The sequence below is a fragment of the Vombatus ursinus genome, unplaced genomic scaffold (genome assembly GCF_900497805.2).
Source record: "Vombatus ursinus unplaced genomic scaffold, bare-nosed wombat genome assembly UNPS02014816.1, whole genome shotgun sequence".
Classification (NCBI taxonomy): domain Eukaryota; kingdom Metazoa; phylum Chordata; class Mammalia; order Diprotodontia; family Vombatidae; genus Vombatus; species Vombatus ursinus.
The window spans coordinates 28,003,182-28,028,838 of NW_020954594.1; the positions used below are offsets into that span (position 1 = coordinate 28,003,182).

Sequence of the window (25,657 nt, forward strand, 5' to 3'; positions counted from 1 at the left end):
CTATTGTCCCTTAGTCCTAGGCATTATCTTAATGGAGCCTAAGTGCATTCTTTTTCTTACCTGCTTTATTGCACTATTGACTCATTGAGCTCATAGTTCACTAAAACCTCCAGGTCTTTTTCAGACAAACTGCTCTGTTGTCATACTTCCTTCATTTAATGTTTGTGAAATTGATTTCTTTAACTTGAGTGTAAGACTTTATATTTATCCCTATTAAATTTAATAGATTTGGGCTATGTTCTAGCCTCTCATGATACTTTATAATCCTATCACTAAGTATATTAACTGTTCTTCCAGCTTTGTGTAATCCACAGATTTCATGTCATAATAATATCTATGACTTTATTTAGGGCAGTCCCCTAGAGACTTCTTTCCAACTTGTAATACTGCTATTCAGACACTTCTGAACTTACCTATTTGTATTATAATACATCTCCCTTTTATCCATCTTTTCCACAAGAATAGCATGAGAGTTTTGACAGATGCTTTGCTAAGGTCTAGGTAAATGCTATCTATAGCATTTGCCTGATGTACCTGGCTTGAAGACCCTGTCATAAAATGAAATGAAGTTAATCTGGTGAGAGTACTAGTTTAGCAGGGACTTGAAGAAAGCCAGGAAAGCAAGGGGGCTAAGATGAAAGACATCATTACAAGCCTGGGAGGAGATGGGGAAGGAAATGGTATACCTAAGAAGACTGGAAAAGTAGGAGGAAGTAAAGTTATGAAGGGCTTTAAATGCCAAATAGGATTTTATATTTGATTCTGGAGATGATAAAGGAGTCACTGGAATTTGTTGAGTTGGTGGAGTAACATGATCATTCCTGAGCTTTAGGAAGATCACTATGACTGCTAAGTGTTGGATGGACTAAAGTGGGGAGAGACTTTCAGCAGGCAGACCAAAAAGCAGACTATTCCAACAGTGTAGAAGTAAGACATTACCAGCGTGCTGGAAATTTCAGAGAAGAGAAGGGGGCATATAAAAAAGTCGTTAGTTACTAAGGTGTAAAAATTGACAGATCTTGGCAGATTGGATATGGGGGTGATGAGAGAGTGAGGAGTAGAAGATGACCCCTGGGTTGCCAGCCTGGAGGACTGGATTGAGAGTGGTACTCTGCCCTCTCCCAAAAGTATCTCACACCCCTCAGTATGAATATAAACTCACTGAGGGCAGGAACTTTCTTTTGTTATCCTTGTATCTCCAGTTCCTTGTATATACATGGCAGGTACTTAATCAATGTTTAAATTTCATTGGATCCTAGCACCCCCCCGCCCCCAGTTATTTCCCAAGATAACCTTTTTTTTTTTTTTTTTTTTTGACTGCATCATAAGATTATACCAACTTTATTTCAGGATCAGGTGAAAATCTGTTTTATCTGTGAATGAGTGAAAAAGAATTTATCAAACACTTAGCTCCAGGAACTGTGTTAAGTGCTGGCGATACAAATAGACAAACCCTGCTCCTAAGGAGCTCACAGTCCTATTGGGGGAGACAATATATAATATAAAGTTCACTTCATGGTGCATTGAAAGGCTCCAAAGTCCTTAGGTTATGTAATGTAAGTAGTTAAAATGATAGTGCCAGGATACTTCAGAGTACAGAGGCAAGACAGATGATAAGGTTTGGATGATTTTAGGAGGCAGTAGTAAGACAGATAGTAAGGCCTGATTGTTCTTCATCTTATAAGGAAAAAAAAAAATGGAGTTTTGGGGTAAAGGAGAAATACAAGGAGGTAGGCCAACCCTGGTGGTAGAGGCTCTTTCTGCTATCTGACATTCCCAGTGAGTTCTGGATAGGCAAGGGAGGGGTTGGGGAGAATGACAAAGGAGAAGAGCTTCCTCTCCTCCTAACACCCACCATCCTGGATGTATTCATGTGACCTTGACCCCAGGACAATTCATTTTTAACCTTAGGCATACAGTTCAAAACATGCTGCTTATTAAACTTCAGCTGTTACATTTTTAAATTGTAATAGTCAAAAGTCCTTTTTAAATATTTAGGAAGATAATGAAGAATCCACTACAGCAAGGTTTGAATTTTTAAAAATGATACTTTTCATACACATCATTGTATAAATTTGCTTTTCCAGGGAGAGATGAATATTAAATTTAAGTATTGTAGTGAATAGTTTCATATGCTAATGGAGGGTTTTACTGAATGCTATCTGTTTTTCAGGTATACGAAACTTGGATATGCTGGAAATACAGAACCACAGTTTATCATCCCCTCATGTAAGTACTGCCTCAAATGAATGCACAAACAGATTTAATATTGTTCCTGATTGCTATAAACTTCTGTCTAATTAGTAAATAATTTTGCCAAAATAATAGGCATATAGTTTGCCATATTTGATGTGTGCCACATACGTCTAAGACTCTGAAAAAATGAATGACTATCATTATAAATAATATATTTAACATTAAATTAAATTTAGAATTAAAGTTGTGAAAGATGAAAGGATGGTATTAGTTAGAAAATATTAGACAAAATATCTCCCCCTTTTCCTCCCCACCTCTTTTTTGTTTTTACTTTTAAATAACATTTTATTTTTTCCCAATTAAATGTAAAGATAAAAGTTTAAAAAATTTGAAGTTCCAAATTTTCTCTCTTTGTCCATCACCTTCCCCCTCCTTAAGATGATAAGCAGTTTGATATGGGTTATATATGTGCGGTCATGTAAAACATTTCCAAATTAATCATATTGGGAAAGAAGAAGCAGACCAATTGGAAAAAAAAAAATCCACTTGGAGTGTCTTCCACCGAGGCTGTTGACATTGCTCTTCATGGGTATGGGTAGCTGATTCCCTTCCATTACAGATATGTGGAGGACTGTCCTTTGGTTTATGATTAGGCAACCACTTTTTACAGGACTTGTTAAAAATTAGGTATCTCGTTTCTTTATCAGTTGATATATTTTCCACCACTACAAGTTTTTGCTGAGTATTTGAAGTGGTGTGTCACTGTGTCTGTAAAGTATATTTGTTGTCTGTCTCTTCTGTGCTTATTAGCACCTCAGCTGTCCTGCTTTCTTATATCCTCACATACAGCCTTGTGGAGCAGTGCTACAACAACATTCCTTGAGTTTTGATAGTTTTGTATATCAGGGCCGTTATGGGGATGAAGCGTTGTTATTTAATATTGAGCAGTGTATTGCCATTTAATCTTAACAATGACTTTTAAGCTTAATGATGCTTGTGGTTGTTGAGTTTGTTGAGTTTTTTCAGTCGTGTCCAACTCTTTGTGACCCCATTTGGGGTTTCCTTGGCAGAGATACAGGAGTGGTTTGCCATTTCCTTCTCTAGCTCATTTTGTCGATGAGGAATTGAGGTAAACAGAGTTAGTGACTTGTCTAGGGTCATATAGCTGGTAAGTGTCTGAGGTCAGATTTGAACTCATGAAGATGAGTCTTCCTGATTCCAAGCCCAGTGTTATATCCACTGCACCACCTAGCTGCCTCAAAGATATCTATGATATATCCTATGATATAAGAACCCTGTATGTTTCATTCATTTTAGTTATGTCCAACTCTTTGTGACCCCATTTGGGGTTTTCTTGGCAAAGATACTAGAGTGGTTTGCCATTTTCTTTTCCAGCTCATTTTACAGATGAGGAAACTGAGCCAAACAGGGTTAAGTGATTTACTCAGGGCTACACAGCTAGTAAGTGTCTGAGGCCAGATTTGTACTCAAGAAGATGTCTTCCTGACAACAGGCCCAATGTTCTATCTATTGCACCACCTAGCTGCAATGGTTGTAGACTGAAATGATAATAAAACTGCCTTTTCAACTGGGTTTAAATCAGTTTTTCATGCCAATACTGTTATCTAGGACTTTATATCTACATTTCATTGATGTCAAGTCTTAAGAAGTTTTAATAGAGGGATGCTCTGGTTTTCTTTGTTTTTAGTTTTATGTATCATGTTGTCTTTTAATTTTGTGATAGATTGAATTTCTGTTGTTGAATATCTTAGCTATACATATGATAGCTATATATATATATATCTATATCTATAATTACTCCCAGGAAAATTTGTCTGACAAATTTTATTTGTTTTTATTTAAAATTATGCTTTGTTAATTCTGCAAAATAGGTCATAATACCATGTATGCAATCTCATATGCTTTTTGTAATTTTGGTATAGTGGAAATAGTGTAGGATTGAAATTAGAAAATTAGGTTGAAATCTCTACTGTGGCTTGTCCATGTGACCTTGGACAAAGCAACTAACCTCTTAGTGCCTCACTTTCCTCAACTGTAAAATAAGGGTATTAGGCTAGATGGCCTTTAAAGGTTCTTCCAGGGGCAGCTAGGTGGCACAGTAGATAGAGCACTGGCCCTGAAGTCAGAAGGACCTGCGTTCAAATCCGGCCTCAGACCAAACACTTGACACTTACTAGCTGTGTGTCCTTGGGCAAGTCACTTAACCCTGATTGCCTCACTTTAAAAAAAAAAAAAAGGTTCTTCCAAATCTTATTCTATGATCCATTTAGTTTAATGTGATGGTTATAAGTGTGTTACAGGAAATCATTAGAGTGTAGATCCTTTTACCTGTGTAATCTTTGGCAACTCACTTAACTTCTCTGGACCTGTTTCTTCAGCTGTTAAATAGGATAAGACTAGATGATCTGAGGTCCCTTTGAACTATTAATCCTGTAATACTAAAATCTCCATGGAATTCCTGGTTTTGTTCCTAAGTAACTCCAATGGAATTGGATAGGCTTCTATCTTTAAGGATTTAGAAGGTTTAATTTGTTAGAAAGCTGCATAAAGTAATCGTTTAGACATTTGCATCCCATTTCTGGTCTTATGTGTTCTTGCTGCTTCATTTCCTGTCAAAGTCCAGACTTGACTTTTATTCTTTTTTTTTTCTTATGAGGATCTGAATATTTGTAATTTCTTTATTTGCTGGAAGTAACTATTGGATTTTCAAGTCTTTCTCACCAAACTATTTCTGAGGCTGCTGACTCAGTATTATAATCACTTTATGGTATTTATAATTATTTTTATCATTTAATCACAGTAAGTATTTAAATCAGAAAGACTGTTAAATAATACTTTGTGTAGCTTAATTTATTTTGAGCCATATAGATGCCACTATGAATTAGAAATATATTGCTTGTGAGGATGTAGAGCATGTTAAACTGAATTTACAAATCTTCTTCATAAACTACTGGAGTTGCTGAAGGAATATAGGGAATTCTAGAGAATAATATCTTACAAAACTTTTTCTGTTTCTGTCTTCTTAAAAGTTTTTAGTTGGGATTAAAATAAAAAAAATTATATATATATACACACACACATATACATATTTACATATACATACATATGTACATATATATAAATACTTACAAGACCTCAGTAGAAGTGATGGTTGCAATTGTATTTCATATAGTAATAAGGTTGGCGCCATGTTGTGTATTCACCTTTCTTATTCTTGAAAATTACACTCAGAAGGTATTGGTAAGCTAAGCCTTGTTGCTACACATTTTTGTTTATAATGCCAATCTGTTGGAGCACATTTTCTTGTATGAGGTAGGAAATTACTATGACCTAGATGATGGATTGCTTTTTGAATTTTAAATGGCATTCTCAGTTTTTGATTTTTATACAGTTATCAATTCTTGGTAAAGTTTTTAGCTTTTGTCTAGATGATAAAATATATAGAATAAGCATGACATTTTTGATAAAAAATACTGTTTGACAGTTTTGTATATACCTTTCAAAAGCCTGCCAATTACATAATTTTCACCATTTCTGTCCTCATGGGTTAAGATTTTATTCTCAGGTTACCTTTATTTTCCTGTATACCACTGGTTCAGTAAGGATGAACTTAAAGATATATGTTACCCCAAATCCACCTTAACCGTCTTCTTGAATTGCCACATTTTCCAGAAACACTAAACCTGGAGTATGCAATTATAATATTTCCTTTTATACATATATCAGCAAACAACATAGAAATGTACTAAAATAAATTCGACATAATTAACTTTTCAATTGGCTTTCTAAATACTTAGCAATTTGGGCAGATTTTTGGACGAATTTGTAGGGAATCTTGTGCATAAAGGTCCCCTTCTGATTTACAAGATTTCCTAATTCTAATTTTCAGTTGTTAATATAAAAGTTAGAAGGGGCTGATTGTGGATATAGAATTTTTCTTTCAGTATTCTCTGCCCAACTTATTAAGGATATAACTATTATAAATGACAGTGCCACAGTTGAATGCGACATCAATCTAAATACATTTGGATAAGGACTATTTTGAATGAAGAACTGTTTAAAACTTGAAGGATTCAGAAATTTCATAATTTAAATTTTAGCTGTGATATGATATGTTAAATTTGCTAAATAGTTTGAGAATTATTGTTGGTTTTGAAAAATGGCTTGATTTTTTTTCTAAAAAAATGACATGTAAAGCTAAATCTTGTCAGTGTTTTTAGCTTAAATTATTGGTTCATAATTTGTGGTACAGAATTATGGGATAGAAAAGTTTGAAGGGGAAAATATTTTTGCATTTCCTCTGTAGTTCTTTTTTGTCAGTGTATTTCACCTTTTGAAAACTTTTCTGGACTTTCAGATGACTTTTGAGGTGGTGATAATATCTGCTGTTTAAAACTGAAATGAATCTCATGGTTATTGAAATACTTAAAAACATTCTTTCTGCATAATACATTTTTAGCTTTTTATTACACTTAAAGTTTTTTTTTTTCATGACATTATTTATCTGTTTAAAGTTTCATATATGGTCTCAGGTATTAGTGTTTGTGATAAAATGAAAGATCATCTCTGGTGTATATCCAAGATGGGAGAGATGAAAGATACTGTGTAAGTGTAGTTTGAGGAATGCTAAACTTTAATATGTGTGAGTACTTGTGTTCCTTTTTAAAGGTATTGCTATCAAGGAGTCTGCCAAAGTAGGAGATCAAGCACAAAGGAGGGTGATGAAGGGTGTTGATGATCTAGACTTCTTTATTGGGGATGAAGCAATAGAAAAGCCAACTTATGCAACAAAGGTATGATTCTGTGGTTAGTCGAGATAAATGAGAAATTGCTTAAAAATTCTGTGATATTTTAAAGAATATTTGTTTTCTGTTTTCATGAAACCTGACTATCACTTTCTGCCCGCTAAGTCTTAACTGCCTTAGTGTCTTAACTTTTATGGTGCTTAGTTTCCTCTTCTGTAGGACAGAAGAGTCTATACTAGGTGACATCTAAGTTTCCTTCTACTTCAAAATATATGATCCTATCCTTTGTTGCCTTAGAAGCTCAACTGAGGTGCCCCCTCTTGTGTGTAGGCTAATCCAGTCTTGCTTAGTTATTTATACTCTGTCTTCCCTTATATTACTTTATATTTTCCATATGTACTATGTCACATATCTCCTAATAGAATGAAAACTCTTCAGGAACAGGGACTATTTAATTTTTCTATTTTAATCTATTTTAATTCATAGTGTCTAGAACTAGTAAATACTTTAATAAGTGGTTTTTGAGTTGAACTGAATATTAATGTAACTTTTAAAATGTTATTTTTAAAAAGATTAATAATATAGAAAAGCACTTTTTTCCTGAAGGTATCTAATTATAAAACATGCTATGTGTAAGTATTAAACAAAGTAGGGAAAATAATTTTAAAAATACTTAGGAAAAAATGAATTGTAAAGTGTTAGCTCCAGGAATGGTTTTAAGAGTTGAGAATTGGAGAAAATGGAAGATAGAGGTAATGGAATGAATAGGAGTGTGTGTGTATGAATGAGCAATGAATCATGACCACAGCTTACCAGTCATTTGTTGCTTCAAAAAAGGTATATTCAGTAACTACTGTATATATTAAATGCTGCCATGGCTCTTTTTAAAGGTGTAAAACAGGGTTCCTGCTTTCTTGAAGTTCATACTTCAAGGTTTTGCAGAAGTATTTTTGGTTTATGATATATCAGGTTATCTCACGTCAAAGTGCATTGTGCATAGTAGTTTTTTAGAAATGATTTATTAAATGGGTGAATGATATACCAAAACACCTAAATACAATTTTGTAAGTGAGTATTATTGTGGATTATTACTTCTTGTAGACAAGAGTTCAATGGGATGAATTTTTTATTCTTTTAAAATTTGTTAGTGCCATTTTAAAATTAGAGCAAGATTTTATTTTGTTTGTTTATTTAACAGTGGCCAATTCGTCATGGTATAGTTGAAGATTGGGACTTGATGGAGAGATTTATGGAACAAGTGATTTTTAAATACCTGAGGGCAGAACCTGAAGATCATTATTTTCTTTTGGTGAGTTCAAATAACACTTTTGTTGAGTACACCTTACAAAATATATTGAGTTTTTTTGTATTAAGTTTCTCTTGGAGTAACCTTCCGTTTAGATTGGGCTTAAGAGGAGTTAAGGTAATCTCATCTATAGGTGAATTTGATATTTTGGATCACAAGAATAGTATTATAATAAAGATCTAATTAAATACTTCAAATTATTATGAGATAATAACAAAAGACCTGCATAAGAACATGAACATTAATAATTCTTGACTTCTTTTTCTTAAGTCTCTTATATCCATTAACTAAAAAATTTTGTCATTTTTATCTCCGCACTATTTCTTGCATCATATCTACTCATCATTTCTTCTGCTTCCATTCTAATTGCTCTCCTGTGACTTCTTTCTCCCCTGTCTTCTATTTTTAACTGTTGAAGTTCTACTTATTCTTTCAGGCCCAGTTGAAAAACTCTCTCTTCCTTTAAGTCTTCTATTATTTCCGCACCTTCTCACCTCACCCTCATCTTACTTTCTATGAATGTTCATAGAGTCTTAGAATTTTGCTCTTAATTCTGTTATACCTATTTTCTATTTTGTATTTTAGTTATGTATGTTCATATCTTTCCTCCTATACTAGATTATAAGCTTTCTGCAAACAGTGTGTCTTAACTTATCTTTATCTCACTCAGTGCCAAGCACAGTGGCTTGAACATATGAAGCACTTAATAAATGTTTGCTGAATGAATAATTCACATTTTATAGATTTTTAACCTCTTAAGTGTATTTTCACTGTAACCTACTTCCAACAAAGTGATATATCAATGTACTAGATACTGTTATCTTTGTTATTATTTGTAATAAGCATTGAATTCCAAAGACTTAGAAAATTTTAATTGAATTCCAAGGGCTTAGAAAGTTTTAATTCATGCATATTCTGTATGGTAACTTTTTGTTAATCAATATATCTGGCTAATTAGAATACTGCATTCCATAACTCTGCCAGATAGTTGAAGTTAATTGAATCAGTCAATGATATTTTGTGCAAAGTAATAAATTCTTTCTTTTTTATATTTAATTGTTAAAAAGAGATTTTTTTCATTAATGGGACTTTAACATTTTTAAAAAATATTCTTTATCTAATAGACTGAACCTCCACTAAATACGCCAGAAAACAGGGAATATACAGCTGAAATTATGTTTGAATCCTTTAATGTTCCAGGCCTATACATAGCTGTACAGGTAAGCATGTATTTATATTTCTCTAAACCTGAATCTTAAGAATTAAAATTTTGAACATTTAAAATCTCATTTTTGGAATGTCATCTTCCCCATATTTTTCACAGCAAAAAATAAATTCATAATACATGTTAATTAGTTCTGAGCATAGTGTCCTTTGTAAATTTTAAGTTATAGCTATTAGTCTCTTTTCTTTATAATGTATATAGTATATTGTTTACTGTTTTATAAATCTCTTGTTTTGCTAATTGGTTGTAAAATATCCTTTATATAAAATTGTTTGCAATTATAATCTATTTAGAAAACTTGTCTATTGGCTATTTTGGGGTTTTTGCTTAAAAGTGTTAAGGTACAGATCTCAGCCCATTCATGCTTTCTTTTTCTATAAATTTATTGTACAGTTTATTTTCTTCTGTAAATCATCTCCATTATACCCTCCCAGAGGGTTGAAGGCCTTCTCATAGGTCTTTTTATCTGGGGTACTTAGCTCTCTACCTGATGTACCACATGACAGGCTCACCTTTTTTTCCTTTCATACATTGCCTGAGAGCTTTTATGCCGCTTCTTGAGCCAAAGTCATCGTTGGAAATTTGATTTCCCTATATAGCTAGGGGGAATAACGGATAGAGCTCTGGTCCTAGAGTCTGGAAGACCTGATTCAAATCTAGCCTCCGAAACTTACTAGCTGTGCTACCCTTGCCAAGTCATGTAACTTTTTTTTTTTGCCTCAGTTTCCTCAGTTGTAAAATGGGGGAAATAATAGCATCTGCCTCATGAGTTTTTTGCAAGGATCAAATAAGAAACTATTTGTGAAACTCTTAGCACAATACCTGGCACAAAGTAAGTGCTTAATAAATACTTATTCTTTCCCCAAAACATCTATCATTCCATTGCATTTTGAGTCAACTGTAATTGGGTTGAAAGAAGAGCTAGCATAATGTTAATGTGCCAATGGAAGATATATTTGTTTTTAAAATGAAAAGTGAACTTTTGAGGTTTATTCCCTGTTATTTCTGGTTGATCTAAAATGTCCATTCTATTTTTATACCCACAAAATTGAGCATTTTCCCCCCTGATAGTTTGAGGTTCTTAATTTGTTGTCCTTTTGACTCTTAATGATAGCTAAATGTTATTAACTTTATCACCTAGCATGGTGAAGGTCAGTCAGGCAACAAACACTTTTGGAATCCCACGAAGTACTGAGCTATTGGAATATAAAGAAGAAATAGAAAGCATCGTTCTTACCCCGGTAGTTGAAAAATGTGTAAATGTGTACATGTGAAAAAAAGACTTTTAAACATTTACAAACATATCCCATGACTGTAATTGAAGGAATTAACAGAGAAAAGAACTTTTGTTACTTTACAACATAGTTTAAGGACCTGGAACTGATTAATATGGAAACATGGATAATCTTTCATTTGAGATTTTTAAAAGTAGGATAGATCTCCAACCGTTAGTAATGATTTTTTTGTGGTCCTACCTAAAAAGAAGGATTGAAATAAAGGATATCTTCCCATCCCTTTCAGCTAACATTTTGCAAGAGAATAAAACAAAGTAGATGTTAACTGTTTTAATAGCATTTGGTATAGGCTTATTCAGGTATTTTCTTTGTGTTTTTCCCACAGAACTCTTATGAATAACTTTCCACAAAACCATTGTGAATAAATTGTGAAAATTTAAAAATTCAGTCATACCTACATACATTTCCCAGATTGAATTTTATGAACTTCATTTTAGTATTAGCTCTCCCGTATCCTTCCTCAGGGGAAAAAAAGAGTAATTTGGCTATTGATTAAGCCATAATGATAATTTTGAGACATACAGGGGAGTCCCCCCCCCAATAGTCATTAATTTAACTGTTTTTTTTTAATTGTTACATTTTTCTTGTACATAATCACTTCCCAAGAAACAGTTCCTCCTTTCAAAGGGCCTTTGTAATGAAACTTTTTAAAATCTATAAGTCTCTTTTTAAGTTGATCCTTCTATGAGGGAATGACTAATTACTTAGAACAATTTATAACTTGAATAATTTACATAGTTGTCTTGAGTTCCCCTCATCATGTTTTTGTAAGTACAGCCCATCTAAATATTTTGAAAAATTCTAGCCTCTTTTGCACTGTAATATTTCGTGATACATTTTCAAAGTAATTGCTTCCTTATTTTTTTAAATATAGAAATCAGTAAGATTGTGTGAATTAAAATTCCTTTATTGAAATGAAAATAATGGACAATTTTGAATTTTCTCATTTTTGGAAAATTTTGCTTTTGATATTATAAAGTAAATAAAAACAGCGTGCCTTTTGGTATTTCTCACTGGCTTTTCTTTTTATATTTTTTTCAAGGCTGTCCTTGCTTTGGCTGCATCTTGGACATCAAGACAGGTAGGAGAGCGGACACTGACTGGTACAGTTATAGACAGTGGAGATGGTGTCACTCATGTCATTCCTGTGGTAAGAATGTTTTAAAAATATTTAATAAAATAATATTAGTTTAAAAAGGCTATCTGGCATATGCAAAAGCCTATCTGGTATATTTAGAATATAAACATTAACTTTATTAAGACTCCCAAATGCCTTCTCTTTGGTTACTATAATTATTTGAATTTTTTTTTTCAGTTACTGCTATATTCAGATAAAAATGACAAAATGTGTTTTCAAAAAATGCCTTACATGGGCAGCTAGGTGGCACAGTGAATAGAGCTCTGACCTTAGAGTCAGGAGGACCTGAGTTCAAATCCAACCTCAGACACTTAACACTTACTAGTTGTGTGACCCTGGGCAAGTCACTTAACCCCAATTACCTCACCAAAAAGAAAAAGAAAAAAAGCCTTACTCTTGCTGTAAGAATGCATTACATTTTAGACAATTACACATTGCAAAAATCTATAATTGGAATATATAATTTCTTAATCAGTAAGAAATTAGCTTATTTTATTTTTAGATATTTTTATAACCTTTTGATGACTTTCCATTCATAATTTAGCAATTTAAAGAGCCAAAGGTTATTTTATCATTAATCGTAAGCTTATCAATATAACTAAATTTTCATAGTGATTTGTTTTTTATTGATGTAACATGTTACTTATGATTATTAAACCATTGAGTTTCCAGTGCTTAATGATAAATTACATTGTTTCTTATTGTGCTAAGTGGAATTTAAATGACTACTGAAAATGACTGAGCTTTAGTAAGGACCTTCAATTTTCAAAGTTTTTATGGAATTGAAGTCATCTTTTAAAGAAAAAAAATTCATAGATTGTTACTTCATTAAAATACAGTTGTGGGGTCATTGAGAGACAGATATATACAAGGTATCTGAATATGGGGAAGATTCTAAAAATGTAGAAAAAAATCTGGGACATTATTGATGCTGCAAAAGGTGACCAAAAACACACCAATAAGTACTAACCCATGTGCCTACTCTCCTATCTGTGCAAAATCTTTATTAGGGTCATCTATTCATGAATTGAGGGTATCTTCAATTAATTTATTATTAGTAAGGATAGAACAGGCTTTTTCTAGTTATAGTCAACAATGGACCAAATCTTTACCTTGTCACAATTAACTGAAAATATGTAGAGAATATAAGATATCACTGGGCTTACTGTTGATTGCAAAAAGTCAAGCATTTGATTTGATAGAGGCTCTTTTATAGCAAGATATTTTCTATTCATACATCAAGATCATTCAGAATTCCTCAGAAGATTTTTACTATTTAATGACTTACCTAATTATGAGTGTCAGATAAGATATAAAATAGATGTGTGCACATTAGAGGTCTTTGCCACTATGATAGAAGAAAATCTAGTGCAGAGTCTGGGTTGAAGAGGGATTTCTTGTGGATGTTGAGTTTCTCCAGGTGTTCCTATTTGTGGATGACATTGTATTGATTGCATCAAGTCCCAAGGCATTGCAGAACGTTCTGGAAGAGATCATCACTCAAAGGAGTCTGACCTATCCATCCATCTAGGAAAGTCCAAGTAGAAAAAGACTTATCTCTTGCCCATATATTGGCCTTCATTTAGATGGGCACTGTATAGTTTGGACATTGAGCTGTGCCCGCAGTTGAAAAGAAGAAAAGGGACTGGAATGCTTTCTGGAAATTTCAAAGCTTTATGCTGCTCCTCCAAGCTTCTCTTGAAACCAGAGGCGCCCACCTTTTCAATACTAACATTTTAGTGATGTCACTTTATGGCAGAGAAGATGAATAATAAACAGAGGCTTATGGTGAGCATGAGCAGGCTCCATTGTGTAAACAACGAGAAACTCCAAAGAACAGGATAAAGGATTTCATCAAGAGATTGTATGATAGGAAGAGAAGTTAAACTGGTCTTGTGGCAGTGGGAGGGGATGACAGGTGGACAAGTCAGAATGCTCCACTGGCAGCATTGCAGTATTGGGAGAAAGTGAGAAAGGCCTCTAGCAAGTTCTGAAGTGAACTTTTTGGAGAACAGAAAGAAGAGTCATTCAGGATGGGGAGACATGAGTGAGTTGTGATCTTCATTATTGGAGGGAACTCCAAAATCAAGAAATCACAGATCCATTTGAGAATTGAGAGACTACTGCTTCATTTTCCCATTTACATTTTGAGATTTTATTGCTTTGTTATCCTCATTTATATTTTTAATACTGCTGCTTTGATAAATATTCCTAAGATAATTTTTTTTTATATTATGTTCCAAGAGAAGGCAGTGAAGCATAGCAGATAGAGTGTTAGACAATGAGTTAGGGAAATCCAAGTCGAAATCCTGCATTAGACGATTACTAGCTAACTATGACTTGAGGCATGTTACTTAACTTTTCTGAGCCTCAGTTTTCTTATTTGTAAAATGAAGGTAACAGTAGTCTCTATCTCACTGGGTTGTTATGTGAGGATAAAATGAAACGTATATAAAATATTTTGCATATCTTAAGGTTCTGTATAAATGTGGCCTATGACTTAAAACTCATCCAGATAGAATTTTAAAATGGTGTTCATAAAAGGTTAATATTGGGGCCAATGATTATCATCTCTAGGATGTGCATTAAGTTTATATGTGACTTCTAAGTGAATAGAATTGCCAATAGTTTAGAACAAGTGTTCTTAACTTGGGGTTCGTGAACTTAAAAAAAATTTCAGTATAATTGGCTTCTTTTGCAATTCTATGCATTTGATGCATTTAAAAACATTCTGAGAAGTGTTCCATAGGCTTCACCAGACTTCTGAAGGTGTCCATGATACAGAAAAGGTTAAGAACCCAGCTTTCAAAAACAGGATCAGAACAATAGATTTAAGGGAGAACCAGCAGTAAACAGAATTATTTTCAGTCAGAACAATTCTAGAGAAAATAGAACTGGGAGGAAAAACAAAACCATGTGGTTAGAAGGTAAAGTTGAAATTAAAAGTGCAACATGGTAAAAATTTGGGGTGGGAGGGATAATGATGTTTATGGTCTGATACAACAAAGAATATTCTGTTAACCTCCAGCTTGATACCTCGAAACAACCAGGCCTTCCAGCTCCCTAAGTCAGTAGCATGCATGATGCATCCTTTTGTTCAGGCAAATATATGGCACTGATAAGTTTTATGAGGTGAAAAAAAGATTTAGATAGTGAAATTATATTAATGTCTAACTTAAAACAATCATAATTTCAATACCATATTACCTTTTATAGATCAAATTTAAGATTGCTTCACACAAATTGATAATCTTACATGTTTTTTCTCTGTTCCTTTAAATGTTTATTTTGCTATTGATTTAATAAGGTGGGCAATTGTAATGGTTCCTGGCAACTTGGGGATGGAAGTAGAGTTGGTCTCGTTCTGCGTGACATTACAGACGTACAGATGGAGTGAGGCTGTCCCTGTTGTATTGTGGAAAGTTTAGTCTATTCTGGGCCAGTTTTTTAAAAAGTCAAATCATCTTGTCTTTGGTTGAATAAAATGTTAGTGCTTCTTGCTGAAGCCTATGTATATTCCTTCCAAGAGCTTTTTAAAGTATATTATTTGACAGTAAATAGACTATCTTTAAGCTTAGTTATGCTTAATATATATCTTTTCAACCTTGTTGCTATCTTTCTTGAGTAACTGAGGTATAGTTGTAAATTCTGTACATGTTAATAGAAGAAAAAACTTAAAATAATAGTTAATTACCTAGTTAGGAAAATTACATTTCTGCTCTGTCTTAATTTTCAGTATTATTATTACTGTTAGAAGTAGCATATGAAGAATGAAGTTGTAATTAAAAAAAAAAAGTAAATTTTCTCAGATTTAGAGGGCGCATAGATGGAATTCCAGTAGTTATATACAAAATCATATTAACTTTACCTTTAAATTATTAATAGGAAATTTGTACCCATCCTTTCAAGCCCTATTCCGATGCCACCTCCTTGATCTTTTCTGTTAATAACTTTTCCCCTTATGTAGCAGTTTGTTTTGCATCCCTGTAATGCCTTTGTGTTATAATGTCATATTTTGGTTGTCTTTGTATCTTACCTCCCATTGAACTATAGGCCCCAAGAACTTTGATTTTTGTCTTTTTGTTTTCCCCAGTTCATATCACGAGACTGTGCATCTAAAAAGTGCCTAGTAATTATTTATTTTAATATGAATTGACTTTTTTGTTTTTGTTTTTTTTTTTATTCTTAGGCTGAAGGGTATGTTATTGGCAGCTGTATCAAGCACATTCCAATTGCTGGAAGAGATATAACATATTTTATTCAGCAGTTATTGAGAGAACGAGAAGTAGGAATTCCTCCCGAACAATCTCTGGAAACAGCTAAGGCAGTGAAGGTAAAGTAGAAATTTATTGATTGGAGTAGGGGTGGTACTTACCTAGGAACTGAAAATTAAATTTATAGAATGAAATAATCTAATTGAATAATAGCTCTTGTTCATCTTAAAAGTTATTTACCCGTTAAATTATTGTTGATTACTTATATTTCTTAGAAGTAAGTTCTTTAAAGTTATCAGCACCTTTATGTCCTTTCTCAGCACTAAAATAGTGGCATTTTAATAGTGAGCACATTCTTTTAATGAAGCTTTTCACAGCTGACAACTGGAAAATGAACACATTTATACAACAGTGTCATTGCACATTGTTTATATGTATTCCTTTTGATGAAGGTAAAAATAATCATCTCAATGCAAATTCTTTCACATCTGATTCTTTAGTAAATTCCGTGTGTTCTCCCTAACATTGTTTTACACGTTGCCTTGATTGATGTCTTATTTATACTCTTCAACAGATTGTAAAATTGAAGAAATTATATCAGTTTAAGTAGGTTGTATTTTGACAAATAGAGAAATGAGTTCTGATTTAAGTATTTTCATTTACCTTAAATCTCACCTATGCACATGTTTTATTTAACTTATCAGAACATTTGCAACATGTTTATAAATTAATCAGCCCTGAAAATTACACTTATTTGCATATCTGAGGTATTTTCATTCACTGCAGCAATGTTAAGGAGTAACTCTCTTACCTGGGCAGAGTGTCCTTCCTTTCTTTTTTTCCCTTTCTCTTGCATATCACAAAGTTCTTCTGTTATTCCATCTAATATCTCACAAACTGAAGACAATCCAAGCTATATAAATACCATTTCTGTTTTTTTCTTTGTTTTTCAGATACCTATTCTTTTGGGATCATTGAAAATTGTAATAAATTATCCATGAAACTGCCAGAAGTATATTGTATGAGTAGGCAAACTTTAGTCTTGTTTGTTTGCTGTTACTTATGGTGACTGTGACTGGCCTATGTTATTCCTGTTTATAAACTCCCTGTGGGGAAACCAGAAAAGTTAGACATATCAGGTTTACTTTAGAGCAGACAAAGGACCAGGATAAAACTAAACTAAGCTTTTAAGTGAGCATCCATTTCCTTGTGAGACCTTTGTCTGCATAGAGTATGCATAGTCTTCATAAGCATCATCTTTAAATGGACTAATATCTTTAGGGGACATGTTGTAAGGCATATGACCATTCACCAGTCCACTGGTTATTTACTCTCTATAAAGGCAGTCACATCAAGTTATTTGGGTAGGGACCTGAAAATAAGTAAATGTGTCTTCTACATTATTTCTTTAAAATAAATTCTTTGTTGAGCCTTTTAAAAGCAGCTTTGCTTGAATGTCATGATTTTATATTTTTTCCTAGATTGAATTTTTCTTGAAGAAAAAAAAAATGTTTTAGCACACACTTTATATTAGTATTTACAATACCAAGAAGAAGTAGGCTGCCACTGAAAATCTATCAGCTCATTTTTTCTTGTTCATGAGTCGCCTAAAGAGATTGGTTTTCATTATTTCCCTTTTAAAAATTTTATAAAAATTAATCTTGTTTAACCAGTGTTTTTCTTCATTTTTAAAATTTGAACATAACAAGCATCAACTAAAACAAGCACACAGAGTAGTATATCAGAAGAGGGCTTTATAACTTTGAATCTCTATTTACAACTTATCTTTTTAAGATAATAAATTCGGCATGTTACTTTTTATAATTCCTTTTGGCTTTCTCCTGAGTATTTCATAAAAATCTTAGAAGCATTTCAAAATATGTTTCTTTCCTTTATCTTCTTTTTAGGGGTACAACTTTATCCATAATTCTCTTCTTTCTCCCCAATTCATTTCCCCCTCAACCGCCCAATTGAGAAAAATGGAAAATAAAACCTTTAGAACAAATTTGTTTGCTCAGTAGCTTATGTTCTTAGTTTTATTCATACTAGGACTCAAAGGTCTGTGCTGATTTATTTTCTATCACCTATTGTAAGGTATTGGTGAATTTTGAAGATTATTTTTCTTGAATATGTAGCACATACTTCATCTTTTCTGTATTATAAATATTTATTATCACTAATGTGTACTACAAAAGGAAGACATTACTATACTGACTGCTTTCATGATAATGATTTAGTTTTGTACTATTTGCGTGTTTCATAAAGAAAAATAGAAATCAACTATTTCTCACATTCCATTCACACACATGGAGTGTGAAAATAAAATATAGCAGAAAAATCAAATATTTAAATTTATAAACTGCAATTATGAAATTATCTGGCAGCCTTGTTAATTTTTCTACATCCTAAACTATTATCCAAAGTGTTTTTTTTCCTTTGTCTTTTTGTTTTAGCTCACTGAAAGTGCCTGTCTTTTCCATTATGTTTCTTATTTTGGAGATGAAATACTTTTTCTTTTTAAATTTAGGAACGTTATAGTTATGTCTGCCCAGATTTAGTCAAAGAATTTAACAAGTATGATACAGATGGATCAAAGTGGATTAAACAGTATACTGGAATCAATGCAATTTCAAAGAAAGAATTTTCCATTGACGTTGGTTATGAACGGTTCCTGGGTCCAGAAATCTTCTTTCACCCAGAGGTGAGTTTGCTTAGATTGAATCATGCTTTTGAATGTAAGAAAATGTTAACTTTAGTTTTAGATATTTACAATTAGTTTGACAAATATTTCTTATAGGGAGAGGACTAATCCTAAATGGGAAAAATAATTATTCATTCTTTTGTTATAAAGTTACCTGAGTTAAAATATGAAAATATACATGTGGTTAATTTTGTTACATCTTTAGAAACTGAATATTACTTTCTGAAATAATTGTTGATAATGTATAATAGCTTTAAAATTATTATAAAGATTTTGAAATGCTTCTATGTAAGAAAAATTTTCTGTATTAAAGTTTTTTTAACATTTCAAAACAGTATTTTGAAAGTACATGTCTGAGTGTGCCTTTATGTTACTAAAATATTTATAAAGTGTCTACTATGTATCAGACATTCTGCTAAGTGCTGAGGATACAAAGAAAAGTAGAAGACAGTTCCTTCCCTCAAGGAGCTCACAATCTGATTGGGGAGACAATGTGCAAACAACTATATACAATCAAGCTATATATAAAATAAGTAGGAAATAATCAGTAGACGAAAGGCACTAGAATTAAGAAGGATCAGGAAGGCTTCTTGTAGAAAGTGAGATATTAGTTGGAATTTGAAGGAAGCCAGAGAAGTTAAGGAGACTGAGATGAGGAGGGAGAGCATTCCAAACGTGAGGGACAACCAAAGAAAATGCTGGAGCCTAGAAGTGGAATGTCTTTTTCCTTGATCAGTGAGGAGGCCAATGTCACTGGATCGAAGATTACATGGTGGGAAGTAAGGTGTGAAAAGCCTGGAAAGGTAGGAGGGGGCTAGGTTATGAAGGGGTTTGAATGCCAAATAGAGGATTTTTGAATTTGATCCTGGAGGTGAAAGGGAGCACTGGAGTTTTTTGAGTAGGAGGTGACATGTTTGGACTTGTACTTTAGGAAAATCATTTTGGCAACTGAAGGATGGATCGGAGTGGGGAGAGACATATGGCAGTCCAAACAACCATCAGGCTGTTGTTGCAGTCTTCCAGGAGTGAGATGAGAGCCTGTACACACAGTGGTGGCAATATCAGAGGAGAGAAGGAGGCATGTTTGAAAGATGTCACGAAAGTCAAATTGATAGGCCTTGCTAACAGATTTGATATAGGGGAACGTAGTAGTGAGAGATAGTGAAGAGCAGATATTGCAAATAGTATAGAGGGAGAAAAGAAAAGGGCCTAAGATGGCGTTCTGTGAGACATTTATTTCTATGGTAAGCAGACTTGACCTGAGTGAAGATCTAACAAAGGAAACTGAGAAGAGATTAGGATAACCAACAAATTATGTTTTCACATTATCTAGGAGAGAAGAGAATATCAAGGAAAAGAGGGTGATGGAATTGTCAGAGGCTGCAGAGAGGTCAAGAAAGATGAGGATTAAGGAAAGTCTTTTTGAATTTGGTAATTAAGAGATCATAGGTAATTTTTTAAAAAGCAATTGAATGATGATGTTGGAAGCCAGACTGTAGAGTTAAGAGGAGAGAGAGAGGAAAGGAAGTGGAGGCACTGAGCTTAACAGTTTTAAGTTACTTTCACGAAACAAAGAAAACAACACAGATACTTATTACACGTAAACATGTCCTCCAGAAAATAGTATCAAAGGTTCCTTTTTTTTTTAACTGAAGTAGAATTCACAACCTTTATGGAAAGCCAATCAATTTTAAATGTCCACATAATTGTAGTACTATTGCCAGTTTGGCTGTTTAATAAAAATACATTTTGTAATTATTGTTAAACATGTACTAGAGCAAATCAGTAACTAATACTGGTAACAAGTAGAGAATCTAAGGCTCTACCTTAGTGAACAGATAATATTCATTTGTAATGAACAATTCATTTATATAAATTAATGACTATTAAAATACTTAGCTTATCTCCTATAAGTTAAATATTTCTAGATGGGGTGTTAATTTGCTTGCCATACTTTTTGTTTTGGCGAGACAGGCTAATGTCAGTTCAATCCAGGCTGAGTTATTATGATAGTATCAAGAATTTTAGACCCATAAAGTCCTTGGTGATCACTTAATCCTATTTAGAAACAGCTAGGTAGTGCAGTGGATAAAGCACTGGGCCTAGAGTCGGAAAGACCTGAGTTCAAATCTGGCCTTAGACTCTTAATAGCTATGTGACCCTGGGCAAGTCACTTAACCTCTGTTTGGCTTAATCTACTAGAGTAGCAAATGGCAAACCACTCCAAGATGCCAAGAAAACACCATGGACAGTATTGGCGTGCTATGGTCCATGGGTTCATAAAGAGTCTGACACTACTAACAACAATCCTAAATTTTATATTAAAAACAAATTGAAGTCTAAGGAAATTAAATAGCTTGCATAATTTAAGAAGTAAACTAATAGCTATGTGACAGAGGTAGAATTAGGTCCTAAGTACTCCTGTTCGCAGTTCAGTACTTTTCCCACTTGTAAATTTTAGAGGTTTCCTCAGCCCAGATGCCCCTCTTCCCTCTGCTGTTGAGTCTCTTATCCTCAAGGACCTGACATTCTATCTGAGGAAGCAGTGTGTAACATGCATAAAAATATACCAAATAAACACAAAAAAATTCAAAGTAGTTCACAAAGGAGGGAACTAGCAGTTGGAGAATCAGGAAGAGATTTCCTTGAGCTGAGTATTGGAAGAAGTAAAGGATTTTAGGATTTGTGGTGAGGAAGGGAATGGACATGGACATTTCTCAGTAGAAAAGCCTACAGATAGGTGGTGGAGTGCTGTGAATGAGGAACAACAAGGCCACTTTGGTGGGGTCTTTGAATTCACAAATTAACATAATGGTACTGGAAGGGTAGGTTTGGGCTTGATTGTGAAAGTCTTCAAGAGCCAAACGGAAGAGTATGTATTTTGTCATAGAGTCAGTACAGGCCCATTGGAATTTAATGAATTCAATAAAAATAGGTCAGGTGTCTATAGTCAGAAAAGCCACTCTGGCAGCTATGTGGAGGATGGTTTGGAGTGATGAGAGACTTGTGGCAGGCCGACCAGTTAGGAAGACATTTCAATAGGTCAGGTGAGAGATGACGAAGACCTGGGGTGGTGGCTGTATGAGTGGTAAGACAGCAGTAGATGTGAAAGATGTTGTCAAAGTAGAAGTCTCAAGATTGGCAGCTGATTAGTTATTTGTAGTGAGTAAGGAATCAACCAAGGATGACAGCAAGGTTTCAAACCTGAGAGGCTAAAAGGATGTTGGTACCCTTGACAGAAATTAAAAAAAAAAAAAATTAGGAAGATGAGTTCTCTCTGGACATGTTGATTTTTGAGACGTCTATGGGACATCCATTTTGAAATATCTTGTGGAAGAGAACTCAGAAGAGAAACTTAAGCTTAACTTAGATCTGCAAATCATCAGTACAGAGATAATTAAACCAATGAAGGCTAATTAGATCACAAAGTGAGATCATATAGAGAGAGAGGAAAAGGGGAAGGCCCAAGATAGAGCCTTGGGGTAAGGTTTAGGGTACATAATATGGATTAAAAACTGGTAAAGGAAACTTAGATGTGTAAGAAAAGAAAGAGTAGCAAAAAGGGCAGAATTAATTTGAGAGAGGAGAGTTTAGTTGGATTGATTAATTCTAGGTTTGAGATTGGGAAGAGAAGAAAATTAAGCAAGAGCAGAGGTGTAGTGGCCTGAGTACTGAGTACTCAGTACTGAGGGATGGAGGGATTCAATATCATAGGAGAATGAAGAATATGTTTTGAAATGGTAAGGTATAGGGAGTGATTGAAATGTCAGAGTTTTTGGTGGAAAACATTTAGATGAAAGCCAGATTGAGGGCTTGATCCATCCCTGTGTGGTTGAGGTGGAGTGGAATAGTAAGTAGGTCACAAGCTTGGGAGGATACTGAGGAACTGAGAGGATGTTTGAGGGAACATTATCATGAATGTTGAAGTCCCCTAAGAAAGAGGAAGACAGCCACACTGAAGGGATGGTAGATAGCCTAACCTTTTTGTCTGGATTGGGTGATATGTGGCTCTGGTTTCATCCTCTTCTTCTTTGTCCAGGATACAATGTGGTTTGCTTCTATCATGGGCTTCCCAACAGTTTGAGCTGGCAAAGATGTAGGAGTCAACCATTCTGGTTATATTTTCTTACTGTGTTTCACCTCTGTGATTTCCTTTTCTCCCCACCCTCTGTTAATATGTAATATAGAGTACTATATTATTGAAGTTGATTAAAACTGTTATATTTCATGTAAAACCGTTTTCCCCATTATGATTTATAGTCTAAGAAGTTGTATCATTTAGTACCTTTTGTCACCATGTAATAAATAGCTCTAAAATTTCTATGATCAATATATGTTCTCCTGCAATAGACTGGGAGTTTTTGGCACTTTTTTAGAAAGTGCCAATATGATTTGTAGATCTACTATTGAATGAAAAGTAGAATAGGGCTTGATCAATCTCATTTACAAGACAGTCTTCACATTTTATTTTTAAAAAATTAAGCTTTCAAAAAAAGTGCAGTATTCCTTTTAATTCATATAGATCAGTATATGTGACCTCTTGGATGTATCTTTTTTTCAAATGATCAGCTAATTGAGATTATCTTTGTACTTCTGCAGAATTCTTAAGAGGTAGCTAGTAGGCAATGGATAGAACGCTGGGTCTGGAGTCAGGAAGACCTGAGTTCAAATTCAGCCTTAGACTCTTGTTAACTGAGTGACTGTGGGCGGCTAGTTAACCTATGTCTGCCTCAGTTTCCTGAACTATAAAGTAGGGATAATAATAGAACCTGTTTTATAGAATTATAGTGAAGGTCAACTGAGATCCTTGTAAGTTGTAAGGTGCTTAGCACAGTGTTTGGCACATAATAGGTGTTTAATAAATACTTATTCTCGTTCCTTTGCTGAATATGTCTGGTTCCTAGATCTAACATGTAAAATAGTTATTATTTTTTGGTTTATAGTATAGCAGTAGACTATTAGCACATAGAAAAAGAGGGGAACCTGTCCCTCATTATTTAGTTAACAGATGATTTAAAATTTTTTCTTCCGTCTTATACGAGTATTGATTAATACTTTCTTTTAAATCAAAATATTGACGACCATTCATTAGTTATTTTTCAGTTCACTTAATTCTTTTTAATTCAGTATAATCATTTCCATTGCTGTATATATAATGACTTATCTATAATCAACATTTTCTCTCTGACATTTGATTTTTTTGTTTTCTGGAGTATCTATCACTTAATGTGACTTTTGGGTGTTGACTTATATTCACAAATAAAAAACAAAATTGGAGACTTCTATAATTAGTCTAGTGTATTTTCACCCAACAGCTATTGTATTTATAAGTTATTAATCAAGTACTATACTTTTGTTCATAAAATTTCTGTTATTTTGAAACTTAAAAACTTTCAGTTTCTTAACTTTAATGAGTAAGTCCAATAATCAGTGGACTTGTGCAATTTGTCTTATTTTTCAGTTTGCTAATCCAGACTTCACCCAGCCTATCTCAGAAGTAGTAGATGAGGTAATTCAGAATTGTCCCATCGATGTCAGACGTCCTCTCTACAAGGTCAGTGTTTCAGTGAAAGTGTCATGTGGGGGATCCTGTAGTGTCCATATCAGTTTGTTAAATATTGAAAAGTGTTTTTTAACATCATTAAAATAAGCAAACATTTTTGGGAAAAGTACACATGAGGTTTTCAGCATTAAAATGGTCTCATTAATATAAATTTTTTAAATGAATTCAATTTTTCCAATATAGAATATTGTTCTCTCTGGAGGTTCAACCATGTTCAGGGATTTTGGACGTCGACTACAACGGGATTTGAAAAGAACTGTTGATGCAAGGTTGAAACTAAGTGAAGAATTAAGTGGTGGTAGACTGAAGGTTGGTTTTCTTAATTACATTTTGGGTAGGATATATGTACATGGTATTAATTAATAGGTTAGTTATATGACTTGACCATTTACATCCCAGTAAAACTTCATAATCATTAGGATTGTTAGAAGAGTTATGACCTGTGATTTCTCAGCTTTCAGTAGTCTGTGTAATTTTTATGAACTATGAGCCATGTAATGAAGTCTTATTCTTTAAAACATAGATTGTTTACTTATATTCTATCACTGTAGAAAATAGAATGCCAAATGGAAATATTGTAACTTGTAAGTTGTTTACAATAGTGACTGTCTTACAAAATATGCATTGTTGAACAAATGCATATGAAAGTATAAATGTATATACATTTATTGGGAGATATATATATCTATGGAGATAGATATATTACACACACACACACACACACACATATATATAAAATTGTATATTCTTTTGGAAAATAAATAAGGGGATATTGAGATAAATAGCAGTTGTCTATTTAAATGTAGACTAAAACATTCTGGGGTATGATGTTTGGTGAGAGACATACTTGATAGCTGATAACCTTTATAATCTGACATTTCATTACTTCATGCAAGCATATTCCCTGGAGTGCAGTGTAATGGAAAAGTGTATGGTGGAGTAAAAGCAGAGGTTAAATATTATTGAACTGTGAAGCCATAATGGCATGACCTGAAACTTCAAGCAGTTTCATTGTTCTTTGTAACAGGCAGCTTTTGTCTTGTACAAAAATATATTTTTTTTCATTGTGTCTCTTTGACTTGGAAAACATACTAATCATGCTAATGAACCTGTCCACATCAGAATTCATTGTCTTTTCCTTCAAACACTGCTTCCTTCCAAGTTTCCCTATCTTTTTTTTTAAGGCACTACTATCCTTCCATTTTTCCAGGTTCATAACACAACCTCAAAATTGAATGCTTGTTGACTGATTG

General features: G+C 33.5%; 1 protein-coding gene across 1 annotated transcript in view; it reads left to right on the top strand.

The window, feature by feature from the left end:
* ACTR3 (actin related protein 3) overlaps window positions 1–25,657 on the top strand; it is a 57,930-nt gene that overhangs the window by 26,434 nt on the left and 5,839 nt on the right. The window contains exons 2-10 of the mRNA XM_027835514.1: window positions 2,174–2,229; window positions 6,886–7,010; window positions 8,161–8,271; window positions 9,393–9,488; window positions 11,831–11,938; window positions 16,116–16,259; window positions 18,668–18,841; window positions 24,303–24,395; window positions 24,588–24,713. Coding sequence (XP_027691315.1) covers window positions 2,174–2,229; window positions 6,886–7,010; window positions 8,161–8,271; window positions 9,393–9,488; window positions 11,831–11,938; window positions 16,116–16,259; window positions 18,668–18,841; window positions 24,303–24,395; window positions 24,588–24,713 — 1,033 coding nt within the window. The remainder of the gene's footprint in view (window positions 1–2,173; window positions 2,230–6,885; window positions 7,011–8,160; window positions 8,272–9,392; window positions 9,489–11,830; window positions 11,939–16,115; window positions 16,260–18,667; window positions 18,842–24,302; window positions 24,396–24,587; window positions 24,714–25,657) is intronic.